This window comes from Phascolarctos cinereus, unplaced genomic scaffold (assembly GCF_003287225.1).
Source record: "Phascolarctos cinereus isolate Bilbo 61053 unplaced genomic scaffold, phaCin_HiC Scaffold_2;HRSCAF=192, whole genome shotgun sequence".
Classification (NCBI taxonomy): Eukaryota; Metazoa; Chordata; class Mammalia; order Diprotodontia; family Phascolarctidae; genus Phascolarctos; species Phascolarctos cinereus.
The window spans coordinates 355,272,809-355,290,641 of record NW_027555625.1 but is presented as its reverse complement, the minus strand read 5'-3'; the positions used below and the strand labels follow the sequence as shown (position 1 = coordinate 355,290,641).

General features: G+C 39.6%; 1 protein-coding gene across 1 annotated transcript in view; it reads left to right on the top strand.

The window, feature by feature from the left end:
• COA8 (cytochrome c oxidase assembly factor 8) overlaps nucleotides 1-4,590 on the top strand; it is a 42,973-nt gene extending 38,383 nt beyond the window's left edge. Inside the window, exon 9 of the mRNA XM_078149188.1 lies at nucleotides 2,695-4,590. Coding sequence (XP_078005314.1) covers nucleotides 2,695-2,703 — 9 coding nt within the window. The 3' untranslated portion in view covers nucleotides 2,704-4,590. The remainder of the gene's footprint in view (nucleotides 1-2,694) is intronic.
• The last annotated feature ends 13,243 nt before the right edge of the window (nucleotides 4,591-17,833 follow it).

Here is a 17,833-nt window from a genome sequence, read left to right as displayed (position 1 = left end):
TGTACTCTTGAGTCATGAACTTATCCAACCATTTTGGAGAGTAATTTGGAACTATACCCAAAGTGCCTGCCCTTTGACCCTGTAATACCACTACTAGGTCTATATCCCAAAAAGGTCAAATAAAAAGGAAAAAGACCTATATGTACAAAAATATATAGCAGTTCTTTTCAAGGTGATAAAGAATTGGAAATTGAAGGGATGTCTATCAATTAAGGAATGGCTGAACAAGTTGTAGTATATGATTGTAATGAAATACTATTGTGCTATAAGAAATGATGAGCAGGATGCTTTTAGAAAAACGTGGGTAGACTTATATGAATTGCAAAGTGAAGTGAGCAGAACCAGGAGAACCTTGTACACAGTAACAGCACTATTGTATGATGATCAACTGTGAATGACTTAGCTATTCTCAGCAATACAATGATACAAGACAATTCCAAAAGACTCATGAAGAAAAATGCTCTCCATTTCCAGAGAAAGAACTGATGGAGCCACATTGTGCAATGACTTTCGTAGACTTGGTTCTTCTCAGAAATGCAAGGATCTAAGACAACTCCAAAAGACTCATGATGGAAAATGCCGTCCACCTCCAGAGGAAGAACTATGGAGTCTGAATGCAGATCAAATCTGTTGGATCCCTTTTTTTCTTTTGTTGTGTTGTTTTGTTTCTTCTTTCTCGTGGTTCCTCCCATTGGTTCTCATACTTCTTTACAACATGATTAATGTGAAAATATGCTTAATTTGAATGTGTATGTAGAGCCTCTATCAGATTGCGTGCCATCTTGGGGAGGGGAGAAAGGAGGGAGAGGGAGAAAACTGAAAACTCAAAAGCTTACAGAAGTGAATGTTGAAAACTAAAAATTAATTAATTAATTAAAAATTAAAAAAAACTGATGGATTCTGAATGCAAATCAAAGCATACTTTCAAAACTGTATTTTTGTTCTGATTTTTTTTTGGAGGGGAGGGGGTTAGGTCCGTGTTTTCTTTTGCAACATGGCTACTATGGAAATATGTTTTACACAACTGCATATGTATAACTGATATCAAATTGTTTGCCTTCTTAAAGAGGGAGAGAGAAGGGAGAGAGGGAGGGAGGGAATTTGGATGTCAAAAATTATAAAAAATGAATGTTAGAAAAAATAAACTAATGAATGAATGAATGAATGAATTTTAGAAATTATTTTACATGTAATTGAGAAAAAAACATCCTTTTTAAAGAAGCTTTGCAACAGAGGCAGTATATATGTGGTGTTGCTTTTGGGTAACTTTTTCAGCAATTAACTGAATCCAAAGTTAATTGTTCTTTGTATCCTTGGTACTTTTTAGCCTACTCTTTTTACTTCTCAGTCAATGTATTATTTTCGTGTCAGTGTTTATAGATTTTTAAAATTAACATAAGCTGTGAACATTTTGTATAAAGCACATAAACAATAAGAGGTCTATATTTGGAGTGATCACTGGTGTTCTCATCCTTTGGTAATAGAAACATGACACCTTCTATTAAGAAAGATGGGATCAGGCCAACATCTGAGAGGAAGCCAGCAAAGTGTCTTGCTAATAATATGTATGCTACTGAAGTGTTTGGGGCAATAATTATAGATCTTATCTGGTCCTACTGCTTCCCAGTTTTGGAGAGAGGCTAGAGTTTCAATCATCTCCCTTTATGTAACCTGTTTTGTCATTCATTATATTAATGATATGCAAGCTTTCTGCTTCTCATTTGACTCAACTTACATTTTCACAATTATTATTCTTACAGAAAATCATTCTCTTATCTGATGGAGTTCAGATAGATTTATATGGTCCTTGGGCAAGTTATTGTTCTTTTATATTTAATTTTATATTTATATAAATTTTATATTTAATGTTCTAAATTATCATTCTTGCTTAGTAGAGTTTCAGATAGAATGGTCCTGAGACAAGTCACTATCCTGACATTATTTTTTATATTTAATGTTCTGTAGAGTATTACACAGGTAGCTTAAATAACTTCTTTTTGTAGTTGAATATTATTATTATTGTGTTATTTTAATATGATTAATTATGTTAGTTGCTTTTCTAATGCTGCACAATCCTTATATCCTTGGTATAAGTCTACTTTGATCATAGGGAGTAATTTTTTGGATATTTTATTTTTTTTGCCAGGATTTTGCTTAACATTTTTGCATTAACATTCATTAGCAATGTTGGCTTATAGTTTCCTTTCTTCACTTTAGCTTTGCCTGGTTTATTAAGTATTAGGATGATTTTTGACTCATAAAAGTTTTATTTGTCAATTTTTGAGAATAATTTGTGTAGCCGTGGTATTAATTGCTATTCAGTGATAGATACCAATTCCCTTTGGTAGTTCCTTATGGTTGGAAGGTATTATCATTTTTCAAAAAATTTTCTTAATTTATTTTGATTTATCAACAATCACTTCCATATGCTTTTGAGTTGAAAATTTTTCTCCCCCTCCTTCCCCCCCACCCTCCCCAAGACGGCGCACAATCTGATATAGGCTTTGCATTTACATACCCATGAAACATATTTTCACATTAGTGAAGTTGTAAGTAAAAATTAAAACCAATAGGAGGAACCATCAGAAAGATGAAACAAGGAAGGTATTATCATTATTAATACTAGCTGTGACAATTAACTACCCTGACCATCGGCCGAGGGGGCTCACCATCTTTGTTTTTTTTTATCCTTAGAACCTCTAGACAAAGGGATTTTGCCAGACAGTCCCAAGGGGAATGACCTGTGCCTGCTGTCTCCTGGAGGCTCGTCTCCTGAGGCCAGCATTGTATCCTTCCTTCCTGCTTACCAAGACCCGAGTGAGAAAGAGGAGATAGAGCAAGCCCTGCCATCAGAGGAAAGGAAGCACCACCAGTGTTTAATCTTGCTGATGTAAGGAAATGTGGGCTTGGTAATAACACCATTTGTAGCAGCGTCTCTGAGTCCAAGGGACAGCAAAGGTGAAAAGAATTCCCCAGAGAGCTTCAGGAGTTCCTAGATCCTGTTTGGTTCAGTCATTCAACAAACATTTCCTGAGTATCTTATTATTCATAAGGTCTTTTGTCAGTGCTGAAGGGGGAACAAGGATGAACAAGACATGGCTCCTTCCCTCCCAGTACTAACAAGTCTAGTTAGAATTCTAGACCAGAGTTGGAAGACCCTTCTAGTCTCAGACATGCCACTGACTTGCTTAGATACTCACTTTTCCTCCACAGATGTTACTTTCCTCATTTGTAAAATGGGATGGCTCATAGTGATCACAGGATGTAGAGCTACAGAGCTCATTTAGTACAATCCTATTTACTTTACAGGAGAGAAAAGTAGGTTATCTGGTGCCCTTCAGCTCAGAAAAGTCTAGGATTCTTTGAAGAGGCACACCTATGCAATCATGGGAAAGGTATTCATTTTGAGGTTGGACGACTTGGGTTTCGTTTCTCCTTTTGCTACTTACTACCTCGTGGCTTCAGGGAAGTCTCTCCCTTCAGGACCCTCATCCCTAAAATGGGAAAGTTGTGCTAAGGTCTCTTTTAGCTTTAAATCCTTCGGTCTCTGAATCCTCTCACTTTTTAATTGGGGAGCCTGTAGCAATTAGAGAACAAAATGATTCCCCCAGCTCTACTACGAATCAGTGTCAGAGCCCAGCTAGCATCCAAGGCTCCTGAGCCCCAGGCCCAGGGCTATTTTCTTTTACTCTATACTGCCCAGCTGAGAGATCAGGCTTACCCATAAATAGTTGGGTGAGGACAAGGCAAATAATGTCACAAGGTGGGGGTCAGTGCCCAGTGAGTGTCTCCAGCAATAGGGGTTATAGAAAGGAATTAGAATACTGTGAACTAGAAGGACCAGGAATGGAGACATCTTCATCCAAGTAGTGTGTGTGTGTGTGTGTGTGTGTGTGTATGTGACCATTCAAAATCATGAAAGAAATAGCTGCTGGGATGTGGTTAATCAAAATCTCTTTTGTGTCATGGTCCCTCTTGGTAGGCTGGAAAAATGTATAGACCCCCTTTTTCAGAATAATGTTTTTAAATACACAAAATAAAATACACAGGATTGCAAAGGAAACCAAATATATTGAAATAAAAATGTATTTTTTCCCCATCCAAGTTCACAGGCTCCCTTAAAATCTATCCAAATAGGGGTCTGTGGACCCCAGGTTAAGAACCCCTGATCTAAACTTTCAGTGACTCCCCAATGCCTACCTAAGAAAGTATAAATTCTCAATTCCAGCATTCAAGGCCTTCTACCTTGGTTCTAATCAACCTCTCCAGCCTTACTTATCACCCTTCCATGTATTCTTTGCTCCAGGCAAACTAGCTGACTCTCTATATCCTATTCTTAGCATTATAGAACCATAGATTTATCCTGGAAGGGACCTTAGAGATAATTTAATTTAACCCTATAATTTTACAGATGAGAAAACTGAGGCCCAAAGAAATTAGATGACTTGCTTCACTGTGGCTTTTCTTCTTATTGAAGTTTCATTGATTTCGTGCAAATGTTTTTGAATTTTATATGACTACAGTTGTCTGTCTGTCTTTTGTAAACACCTCTATCCCTTATCTGGAAATAAATTCATTCTAATTCTCCCATTGTTTTTATAAGATATTCTTTTATATTTAAAGTGCTCATCTATTTGAAGTTTATGTAATACATATAATTTAATTTGGGACTTAAACTTTTAATTAAAATGAATGTTAAAATTGTACATGTAACTGGAGGCAAACAAAATATTATTTAAAAAATATTTCTATATACATATATAACATACACATACATATATATGATTTAAGATTTGAGTCTAAATCCATTTTCTACAAAACTGCTTTCTAGTTTTCCCAGAAATTCTTATCAAATTGGGAGTCCTTCCCCAGTAATAATAATAACAGCTAGCATTTATATAAATCCTACTATGTGCCAGACACTATGCAAAGTGCTTATGAATATTACCTAATTAGATTCTCACAACAACCCTGGGAGAGAGTGCTATTATTATCCCCATCTTACAGTTGAGGAAACTATGGCCAATAAGTGACTTACTTAGGGTCTCACATCTAGTAAGTGTTTGAGGTTGAATTTAAACTCAGGTCTTCCTTGCCTCCAGGCCTGCCACTCTACCCACTGTGTCCTAGCTCCTTATAGTTTGTGATCTTGGTTTGTCAAGCACTGGGTAACTGTGAACAAGGGCTTTCTTTTATTTTAAAGGTTCTTCAATGCCATTATCCAAAAAAGTCATCAACATGGGGATTCCTATCTTTATGTTCTAACCATGATCACCTCCCTACTTGGTATACTTCAGTGGTCCTGTTACTTCTAGGATCAAACATAAAATCTATTTAGCTATTAAAACGCTTCATAACATGGCTCAGGCAGCTAGGTGGTAAAGTGGATAGAGTGCCAGGCCTGGAGTCAAGAAGAAGTGAGTTCAGTCTGGCCTCAGACACTTACTAGCTGTGTGACCCTGGGCAAGTCACTTAACTCTGTTTACCTCAGTTTCCTCATCTGTGAAATGAGCTGTAGAAGGAAATGGCAAACCATGCCAGGATCTCTGCCAAAAAAACTCCAAATGTCACAAAGAGTCAGACACGACTGAACAACAACAACAAATAACACGGCTAATGCAGAAATTTGTTGCGTGACTACACATATTTGTAATAAGTTTTGTTTTTTCTTGTCTTTTCACCGGATGTTGGAGGGGGCAGGGAAAGGGAGAGAATTTGGATCTAGAAAAAATGAATAAAAAGGTCTTTATGCCTAAAAAAATAAATCTCTTCACAATCTGGCACCATTTTACCTTTTCAGCCTAATCATAGATTATTCCATTCTGTAGTCCAGCTGTGCTTGTTGTGCTTTGCACATGATGCCTCCCACCTCTTTGTCTTTCCAAGGACTGTTTCTCTTCCCTGGAATGCTGTCCCACTTCATTCTGGCCCCTTGGACTCCCTGGTTTACTTCAACACTCAGCTCGAGCATCACCTGCTCAATGAAGCTTTTTTTGCTTCTTCCAGCTTCCAGTATTTTCTTTTCCCCACCCCCACCCCGATCACCCACCAAGATGAACCTTGGCTCTGCTTTGTATGAGATACCTATCTGTCTATCTGTCTGTCTGTTTGTCTGTCTGTGTATCTTACATAAAAACGTATCTATATCTATAACATCTATGTCTGTATCTAACATATATAAAAACATCTATAACATCTGTGTCTATATCTAATATATAAAAACATATCTATATAACATCTGTGTCTATATCTAACATATATAAAAACATATCTATATCTATAACATGTGTCTATATCTAACATATATAAAAACATATCTATATATAACATCTCTGTCTGTGTATCTTACATAAAAACACATCTATATCTATAACATCTATATCTATATCTAACATACATAAAAACATATCTATCTATGTATCTGTCTGTCTGTGTATCTTACATAAAAACACATCTATATCTATATCTAACATACATAAAACCATATCTATATCTATAATATCTATGTCTATATCTAACATATATAAAAACATATCTATCTATATATATAACATCTCTATCTATCTGTCTGTCTGTGTGTCTTACATAAAAACACATCTATATCTTTATCTAACATACATAAAAACACATCTGTGTATCTTACATAAAAACACATCTATAACATCTATATCTATATCTATATCTAACATACATAAAAACATATCTATCTATCTGTCTGTCTGTCTATCTATCTACCTACCTATCCTTGGAGCATAGAAGAGTGCCTGGCACATAGTAGGTGCTTAATTGAATGATTGTTGGTGGATGGTAGGCCAGTGGGGGAGAGATTATAGAGCATGGAGGTCCTTCCAGAGCCCTGTAATCACATTATATAGCATAGCTGGCAGATGACTTCAACCTTGACACCCAGATTCTCATAAGGCCTGTGTTACTGCCCATAAACCTGAGTCCAGGGGTCCTGCCTTCATATCTTACCCATTTTTAGAGCCCCAGTGTCACAGTCTGGAACACATGTTGAAACTGATTACAGCTTCTTGATTCCAAAGAGGCCTTGATTGAGACAGAGATAAAGAAAAGTGGTGGTGCACTCTCTCTCTCTTCCCTCTGTCTCTGTGTGTGTGTGAGAAAGAGACAGAGAGAGAGAGAGAGAGAAATCTTACCTGCTTGACTGCACTCTCCAGCCAGAATGGATTCTAGAAGCACTTGTCAGTCCCAGGGGAACACTCTCCTGGCATTTAAGTGATGACACAGAACTCGGTTGAGAGCACTCTCTCAAAAAAACCATCTTTAGCTACGGTGAGCAAACACTATTCATCCCCCATTGCCCTGAGCCTGAAGCCCTGCCCAGACCTGTCCTGTCACTGTACTTTGGGGGAGGAAGAAAGGGGGAAGGAATGTCTGAATGATTAAGAAGTTTTTATAAATGAAAACATCAGTTAAATGAAGTCAATAGGATTTAAAACTGAGAGACTTTAAAGACCATTTAGTGTGGCCCCTTTTTCCTTTCCCCCCTCTTCCTTTTACAGTTGAAGAAACTGAGGCCCAGTGAAATTTGGTGATTTGTAAAAGATTACATAGGTACTAAGTACTGTAGCTGAGCTCGGCATCAAATCTTTATTCTTTGACTCCAAAGCCCAGGTGTCTTTCCAGTCTAGCTAGCTGCCCTCCTAGCTGAGGAGCCCCGATTCATGTTCGGCAAAGGTGACTTGGCTCCTTTGAGAATGAGTGGATCTTAGACTCATGGTCTTAAGATCAAAGACATTTTAGAGCTGAAAAGGCCCCTAGAGATCAGCTAGCCCAATCTCATTTTACAAAGGAGGAAACTGAGGCAATTGTGTTGTATTAGAAAGAATACAAAGCTGGGAGCCAGGAGTCCTGGGGTTTCTGGTGCTGATACAGACTTGATGTGTGGCCTTGAGCAAGTCATTTCCCTTTTTCAAGCCTATGTCTCCCCACTGGTAAAATAAGGTATTGGTCTAGAATTCATGACCCCATATGGGGTTGCACCCACAGTTTAAGAAGCACTAAAGAGGTCACAAGTGGGAAAAGTTTAAGAAGCTGTGGTCTAGAACGAGGAAAAATTTCAGGGAGTATGTGAACTTGGTTGAGAAAAGAATTGCATCTTTATTTTCACTACCCTTTAACTAAAATTTAGCATTTCCTTTGATTATGAACGTGGGCAACAGACCACAGTAGTTATTCCTGTAGATTTGTCACTAATAGTTGTTGCTAATGTCTTAAAATAACATTTCTGCTCATCACTACTTTGAAATTACTGTGGTTATTAGACCTGCCACTAAATATATTACTATATCACAGATTTATTTTTAAATTATTTTCATAACTATATCTCAGAATAATTGGCTTCCTTTGTAAGCCTATGTATTTTATTTTATGCATTTAAAATCTTTTTTTTTTTCTGAGAAGGAAGGGGTCCATAGGCTTCACCAGACAGCCAAAGGGATCCGTGACGCAAAAGAGATTAAAAAAGCCTGGGGCTAGACGGCCTCTGGGGACTTTTCAAGTGTTAAAGTTTTATTCTTTGAAAGGAAAGAAGGGCAGACACTTGCCTAAGGTCACACAGCTACTCAAGTGATACCACTGGGGCTAGAGCTCAGGTTTTCTGTCTCCTAATCCTACTATTTCCTTATCACTTACTACCAAACCCATAATATATATGTAAAGTGCTTTGCAAAGCTTAAAATAGTTTTTTGTTTGCTTTCTTGATTAATTTATTTTTAGTTTTCAACAATTACTTCAATAAACTTTTGAGTTTTAAATTTTCTCCCCCTCCCTGCCAGGCTCCCTCCCCAAGATGGCATGCAATCTGATATCTACATATATATATTCCTATTAAACATATTTTCACGTTAGTCATGTTGTAAAGAAGAATTCTAATCAATAAGAGGAACCACAAGAAAGATGAAACAAAATAAAACAGAAGGAAAAAAAAAGAGCCAATAGTATGCTTCAATCTGCATAGTTCTTTCTTTGGATGTGGATAGCATTTTCCATCTTTTGGAAATGTCTTTAGATTCTTGAATTGCTGAGAAGAGGCTAAGTCTATCAAAGTCAATGATCGAATAACGCGGCTTTTACTGTGTACAATGTTCTCCTGGTTCTGCTCACTTCACTCAGCATCAGTCCATACAACCTTTTCCAGGTTTTTCTGGTCTGCCTGTTAATCATTTCTTATAGCACAATAGTATTCCATTACATTCATATACCACAACTTGCTCAGCCATTCCCCAATTGATGGGCATCCCCTCAGTTTCCAATTCTTTGCCACCACAGAAAGAGCTGCTATAAATATTTTTGTACATGTGGGTCCTTTTCCCATTTCTATGATCTCTTTGGGATACAGCCCTAGAAGTGCTATTGCTGGTATGTACATTTTTATAACCTTTTGGGCATAGTTCCAAATTGCTCTCCAAAGTGGTTGGATCAGTTCACAACTCCACCAACAATGCATTAATGTTGCAATTTTCCCACATCTCCAACATTTATCATTTTTTCCTGTTTCATCGTGTTAGCCAATCTGATAGGTGTGATGTAGTACCTCGTTTTGATTTGCATTTCTCTACTCAGTAGTGATTTAGAGCATTTTTTCATATGCCTAGAGAAGGCTTTAATTTCTTCATCTGAGAACTGCCTGTTCATATCCTTTGACCATTTATCAATTGGGGAATGACTTGTATTCTTATAAATTTGACTTAGTTCTCTATATATTTTAGAAATGAGGTCCTTATCAGAGACACTGGTTATAAAAATTATCTCCCAGTTTTCTGCTCCCCTCCTAATCTTGGTTGCATTGGCTTTGTTTGTGCAAAAACTTTTCAATGTAATGTAATGAAAATTATCCATTTTCCATTTCATAATGTTCTCTATCTCTTGTTTGGTCATAAATTCTTTTGTTCTCCATAAATCTGACAAGTACACTGTTAGAAATAAGCTTGACACCAAAAATTTAGTATCAAGAAAATTTATTATAAAGAAAGTCCAGAGGATTTAGACGTTTCTGGCCAGAAGCGGGCTCCACCCCTCTTCAGGAGGGGTGGGCCCTGAGTGCAAGGGCAAGTGTGCTTTTATGCAGTTGAAATCGGCATGAAACCTCCCATGCAGGGATTGGTCCATCCCTTCCCAGGTTACACCTTTCCTTACATGTTTCCCCTTGATATGCTCAAGTATGTTCCCCCTCCCTTGGTCATACGTCCCATGACTCGTTAATGAGGCTCCAATTTTATGCGGGGTGTGTCAGATAATAGTAATGAAGCTCATTAAGCAGGCGCACTAGCACTTTTCAGGTGTCCTCAGGTTGACCCCAACTGGTCTGAGCCGGCTTGACCCTTATCTTGATTTTGGGGTCTTCTTGGAACAATCCACTTACTTCCTATTGGTCAAGACCAGCCCACCTACAGTGTACCACCTCCTGGGACCTTTGTTCTTTAAATCTCTGCATTATTCTACCTGTGGAAACTTAAGCCCTTCTAACTCTAACATACACTATTCCTTGCTCTCCCAGTTTGCTTATAGTATCAGCCTTTATATCTAAACCATGAACCCGTTTTGACTTCATTTTGGTATATGGTGTAAGATTTTGGTCTATGCCTAGTTTCTGCCATACTCTTTTCCAGTTTTCCAAGCACTTTTTGTGAAATAGTGAGTTCTTATCCCAGAAGCTGGAGTCTTTGGCAAACCTTAAAATGTTATCCAAATATTAATTTTTTATGGGTCTGTGGGCTTCAATAAGTCACTGCTACTATATTCTAATTCTCCTATTCAATTTACTTTGGAACAAGAATATTATTATATCTAATAGAATAGCTTTGTTTCTAGCCAGAAGCATTCTATTCCACTGCATTATAACACTTGAGTTAGGCTTTAGATGCAGCTAGGTGGTGTTCACTCAGACACTACGTGTGACCCTGGGCAAAACACTTAACCTCTCTTTGCCTCAGTTTCCTTAGCCGTGTAACAGGGTTGATAATAGCACCTATCTTGCCGAGTTGTTGTGAGGATCAAAGATATGAAATAATATTTGCAAAAGATCAAAGATAATATGAGATTTTTTTAAAGAAGTGCTTTGCAGCTAGGCGGCACAGTGGCATGCCGTCAAGAAGACCTGAGTTCAAATTTAACCTTAGACACTAGCTTTAGGACCCTGGGAGAGATACTTAACTTCTATTTTCCTTAGTTTCCTCAACTGCAAAATGGAGATAATAATAGCATCTGCCTCCCAGGGTTGTTGTGAGAATCAGATAAGATAATATTTGTTTGTTTTTTGGGGTTTTTTAGACAATTGGGGTTAAGTGACTTGCCCAGGGTCACACAGCTATTAAGTGTCAAGTGTTTGGTCTGAGGCTGAATTTGAACTCAGGTCTTCCTGACTTCAGGGCCAGTGCTCTATCCACTGTGCCATCTCACTGCCCCAGATGAGATAATATTTGTAAACATGCTTTACACAGTATATAACACATAGTAGGCACTCAATAAATGCTTATTCCATTCCTTCCTCCCTTTTGACTGAATCAGGTGCTGGTAACTTGCCTCTGCTATACTATCTGGGTAACCCTAAAGCAGGTCAGTCTCCCTTGGCCCCAGGTACCTAATTTGCAAAATGGTTGCTAAGGCACCTCATGTTCTAGGACTCTTCAAGTCCCTTCCAGCTCTGGTGTTTTATGCTCTATGGTCCTAAGGCTTCTTTCCAGCACTGATGTTGTGCAGTCATCTGTGAAACCTGATAAAAACACATTTGCAAATCGAGGGTACCGCAGATCTTGTTGAGGTGTGAACTCAGGAAACAGAATTAGAGCTAGGCAGAGTTAGCCCTGGCCATTCCCAATCCCTGGCTCTCTTCTTGCTCTGATTTGGGCAGGGTGAGGCCCTATCCCTGTGGGTGTTTCAGGCCTGCTTGACCTCCAGAGCCTGGTCTGCCCTGATGGAATGACTCACATGGAGGAGGCCCTGAAGCTCAGCTGGTCCTCCTGACATCATCAGCTCAGCTGCTAGCCTGTCTGACAAGGAGTGTGAGCTGGGAAGTGGCATCTGGGTGGGGAGTGAAGAATTTGCCAGGAGGCTGAAGATGTATTTTTAAACATTGGGTGAAGAGAGGCAAGGAAGGAAGGAAGGAAAGGAGAATCAGTGGGGCCAGCCTGGGTGTGTAGACATCAACACACTGGACTCTACGCCCAGAGTTTGGTCTGGGTCAATAAGAAGCTGCTGATGGAGGAATGGTTCCCAGTCACCTTTTGTCATCAGGTAGAACAATACTACTGGAAACTGCTGCAGGGATCAGGTTCAAAGAAGAGAACACCCAGACCTTAATAAGGCTTCTTGCTCGCTTGCTCATTCAGTCCTTTCAGTCGTGTTGGATTCTTCCCAATATTTGGAGTTTTCTTGGCAAAGATGCTGGAGTGGTTTGTCATTTCCTTCTCCAGCTCATTTTACAGATGAGGAAACTAAGGCAAACAAAGTTAAGTGACTTGCCCAAGGTCACACAGCTAGTAAGAGTCTGAGGCCAGATTTGAACTCGGGAAGATAAGTCTTCCTGACTTCAGGGGCACTCTGTACTCCTAGCAACACCTAGCTGCCCAGGGCTTCTAGTCCCAGCCATTTTTTAAAGGATAAATGTCCATTGAAACAGTAACAATAACAGTAAGAAGAAACAGATAAACATTTCTATAGCTCTGTATTTATATTATCTCTATTTTTTATTATTATGTAGTATAAATATTATTATCCTCATTTTATAGATGAGCACCATGAGCAGCATGGTGTAATGGAAAGAATTCCGCTTTTGGAATCAGAGTTCAAATCCTGACTCTGTAACTTCTTGTGTTTCCTTAAATAATCATTTAAAAACCCTTGAGCCAATCTGTATGTTGCTGCTAAGTGTCCCTGTGGAGTGTCCACCAGGCTCTTTCTCGCCCCAGGTGATCACAACCAATAGAAATGAAAGACACACTGGAGATAAAATGAGTTTCAGGTTTTGTATCCATTCTGGTTGGGGAGTTTAGTTATGAAACATAGGGCAAAAGGCTCATTAAATACATTCATCTCCTGGTGGTCTCCTTGACCACTAGTTTAGGAGTGAGGTCCTAGCTTAAATATTCTGTGAAATATAAAACTGCCCCACAGCTTCTTCTCTGCCTGCCCCCTGCCCCTTCAGCCTAGCCACTTTAGCACACTGAGCTGGCATTTACAATCAGTACTCACCCAGTGCTTGGCACACAGCAGGGACTAAATAAATGTTTATTGACTGACTGATTTATAATCATACAGTGAGAAATCTGTGTTAAGGGAGTAGATAGATGTAAAGACTTTTTCCATGGGGAGGTTTTGCTGAGAGAGAAGATGCCCTCAGCTGCTTGCCTTCACAGCCAGTAGGAATAAATCCAACACCATCACTGCTTTGCCCCGTTTGCTGGTGCTGTGTCTGCTTGAGGTAGACATCTAGTGTCACCGTACTCACCCCCAAACTCATATTCTCTCATCCCAGTCTTCTACCCCTCCCTTCTCACACCAGGATCCACAACTCCCACTCCCAGGGAACTGCCTCATTAGTCCCTGGAAGCTTTCGGAAGGGGCTACCTGTAAAACGGAGGATTGGATTGGAATGATGACCCCTTCCAGCTCTAACTACAGGGTGTCCCAAAAATCTTGCTGCAGTTTCAAGCTATTAAAGTTTAAAACAACACTAAGATTTGGGGGACATCTTATACATGATCCTGAGGCTTAGAGAGGTCTTATTCAAGGTCATACAACTAGGAGCCAATACTTGAAAACAGGTATCTTTTTAGTTTTACTGCATTCATATCACCCCAACAGCTTCTAAACTATGAAATGACATTTGCTAACACTCTGGCTACTTCTGGACATTCCTCAATATATGCTATGAAATTGCTATCACTTATTTCCCCTTGTAGGCATGACCCCAATGGAGAAAGAGCCAAACCTATGTCTCTCTCTTCTCCTTTTATCCCTACAGGTCCCCAGTTTCCACACACTTGAACCTAGGTCTTCTGACATAGAGGGCAGGGTTCTTTATAGCGTCGCATATTTCTTGACCTCTCAGAATACTACAGCGCCAGGAATAAACAACTGTATTCAGTGCTCTCTTCAGGCAGCCACAGGCAGGTACTCAATAAATGTTTGTTCCCTTCCCTCCCATTTCAATGGAATTCACTTCAAGTGAAATAATCAGATTGATTCCATGTCTTTTTAAAACTTGATCCTATTTACAATTAATTGATTTTCTCTTGGAACTGCCTAAGTCATGATTCTTTGTCTCTGAACTGAAATTCAGAAATTTAGATGGCTTGTAATGAGTTAAGTTTAGAAAACCAGTTGTCCTATTAATCACTGAATAGAAACTCTTGTGTCAAGGAAATCTGTGACCCTTAAAGGTTGCAGATGGACACCATGGAGTCTGTTCTAGTATCTTTATACCACCAAGCTACCCTTCAAGGATGTCTGGTTTGTTATCCAAATAAGTCTAGTTTGCTATCTCTGTCATTGCAGACAAAAAACAATGAACATTTCTTAGTCACAGGAAGAAAGGAGGGGGTTGTTGCTAGCCCTCATTCCTCACTTCCATCCAATCGTATTTTCTTCCATATGATGTTAGCCTTCCTATTTTTAGTATTCCCCAAAGCTATAAAAGAACTGGGGTCTTCGCTTTGCTGAGGAAGATGAAATCCTGTTTATTGGTAAATTTGCAGTTTAGTAATAAATTGATTCTACTCAGTCTTTTGTGCCTTGGTTTTCCTTAATTTTAATTGTCCTACAACAGATATACAAAGACAAAAACAAAAGTCTCTGCCATTTATGTACTTACATTATACTGGGTGGGTACAACATATATTGCAGAGATCTCCAGGCAAGCACGTATGCCTGGCACATAGTAGGTGCTTAATAAATAAATATTGATTGATTGATCAAAGAAAACTTCATGGCCAAAGCCTTGAAGGAAAATAAGGATTCTGAGAGACAGAGATAAAGGCAGAATCCACTCTGGGAATGGAGAATAACTTGCACAAATGTACAAAGGTGGGAATTGGAGTGTCAAGGTCAGGGAAGAGCTAATATTCCAGTTTATTTGTGTGGCACAGGTTCTAGTCTCTCACTCTCTTAATTTGTACTGGCAGGTGCGCTCCCCAGAGTCCAACTACTTCTTGCCTCAGGGCTCTGGGAGTATCCCTGAGTGTTAGGGGGTTGTCTAGTACTATCCTTTATGAGCGCCTGTCTGATTGGTACCCTATGATATCATTCAAAAAGTTGCTATTTCCCCAAAATTGATTAACCAGTAAATACCAATTAGGTTTTACAAAATGATATTTGGTGATAAATCCTGGCCTTTGAGCATGCCTAGTTTATTTTACATGGAGCTTGGCTTCCATGATTGGCTGTCTATGTCTTTAAAAGGAGTGCCATCCGACTAGTCATTCTCTTTCCACCATCTTTTAAGCCGCGCTGCTAGATGCTTTACCCAGTGTGGTTGCTCTGAACTGAGCCAGTGACGGAATGGCCTTTCCCTGCTCTCTCTCTTTTACCCTGGCTCCAAGACATGGGCCTGGGGGTATTTGTTTCTGTTCTGTGTTGTTTGTCCTCAGCAGTTTCAGGTGTGGGAGATGATCCTCATGGACAGGCAGCTCAAGTCATAGCAATCTTGGAGCCAGGATTGCAGGCCATCATGGAAGCTCTGAGAATTCACTGTGCTTGAGCCCCAGGGTTTTTTTTAAACTCAACTGGGACTGTGTTCTATGAAAACCAAGCTAAACTATGAACCTTATGCCCCCTTCCCTTCCCTAGGGACTGAGATGGTGCAGAAGGGGAAGGGATATTATGCCTCCCACATGTTAGAGGGAGTAAGTTTGTATATTTTGTGATTTTCTTTTGGAGTAAATATTTCCTTTGTATGAGCTCTGTTGTGTTATACTAAGAAGGCATAGTAAAGACTGAAATATAAAAACATCCCATCCAAACTGAAGGACTCACTCTTACCTTTGCACACATAACCAAACCCTAAGAAGAATGGACTCAGGGGTAGCTAGGTGGCACAGTGGATAAAGCACTGACCCTGGAGTCAGGAGGACCTGAGTTCAAATCCGGACTCAGACACATAACCCTTGCTAGCTGTGTGACTCTGAGCAAGTCACTTAACCCCAATTGCTTCACACACGCACAAAAAGAGTGGATTCAGACTTAAAATAGTTATTATCTACCCTACCCCCATCTAAGGATGGCAGCAGTGGCAACTGGGTGGTACAGTGGATAGAGCACTGGACCTGAGTCAGGAAGACCTGAGTTCAAATCCAGTCTCAGATACTAGCTGGCTATGTGCCCCTGGGCAAGTCACTTAACCTCTATCTGCTTCAGTTTCCTCAATTATAAAATGGGGATAATAAAATAGGAATAATAAGCACCTACCTCTCAGGGTTATCTTGATAAAAAGAGATAGCAATTGTAAAGTGTTTTGCAAACCATAAATGCTAGGAGGTGGTGGTGGTTGTTATTGTTGTTACTGGCTTAAGGAGTCCTTTTTTTTCCATTCCAAGAGTCCCCACTAAGCTCACTTCAAGATACGGCATAGCCAATGGGCAAATATATTTCTTGCTTGCAGGGGACAAAATGTCTCAGCTGCCAGGTTGATTCAAAGCTGGACTAAATAAAGCAGATCACAGCTGAGGACTGACTTCTTACCAGATTTGGCTACTGCGGATACCATACTCAGTTTTTGGGGTAGACCTCTTCTGAACTTTCAGAAGTCACAGTCATAACATGGTCCAATCTGTCTCAAATACTCATTCACCTAAGATCAGGGAGAAATAAACACAACAGAGACAAAAAAAGTAAAGATATAAATGCATTCATAGGCATATGACCAAGTGGGAAAGAGGGCCTGGTAGCCCCCTTCCACCTGCAGACCCACAGCAGTTCTTGCTTTGACCTCCACCAGAAAAGAAAGAGACAGAGACAAAGAGACAAAAAAAGAGAGAGAGAGAGAGAGACAGAGAGAGATACAGAGAAAGACAGAGAGAGAAAAACAGAGAGAAAGAGACAGAGAGGGAGACAGAGAGAGACACAGAGAGACACAGAGAGAAATTCACCTAAACCTTTGTATTCACGCTCAATTTTGTCTCTGTAACCACCTGAAAGGTTTTTTGTCACAATGCAGTAAGTCAACAGGAGATGGAGGATATCTATGTGTTTTCTGAGGCAGGGATAAGTCCCCTTCTTCCATGTATCTGGAAGCAGAATGCTCAAGCTTCCATTATTGGCATGCTGGAATGACTGAGACCTCAGTAAACAATATCACACCTAGGAAATTAAACTAGAAAGGTAGGTGTAGGTGCTAGATTTTAAAGGGATACATTTAGCTGATCTGTATTTTCACAGCACCCAAGAGAGCTTTAGTCACATCCCTCATGGAAGCCATAAAGTAAGTTATTTGTAGGGCTGAGCTAGATTCCAAGCCCAGTATTAGAAGAGGCCCTAGATCTGATTCCAGCCCCAGAAGAAGCTCTAACCCCAACCATCTGTGTCACACATGTGAGCCATTTATCACAAGGACCAAGAGAGAAAATACGTGAATGGCCTTAGTACAACCCATCCCCACTGGTGGAGAGAGCCCAGAGCTCACGGGCACCGTAATAGATCAAGAGGCTCACCTTCAGGTAGAAAAAAGTCACTGGACTTTGACGACTCTGGAAGGGAGAGTGAGGCTGATGGCTGATGACTTCGCTCAGCCCTGCCTCACTTAAATCCAATTTACACCCAAGTCAAGAATCAACGCATGACGGCATTAGAAAAGGAAGGATAAACAGCGACAAAT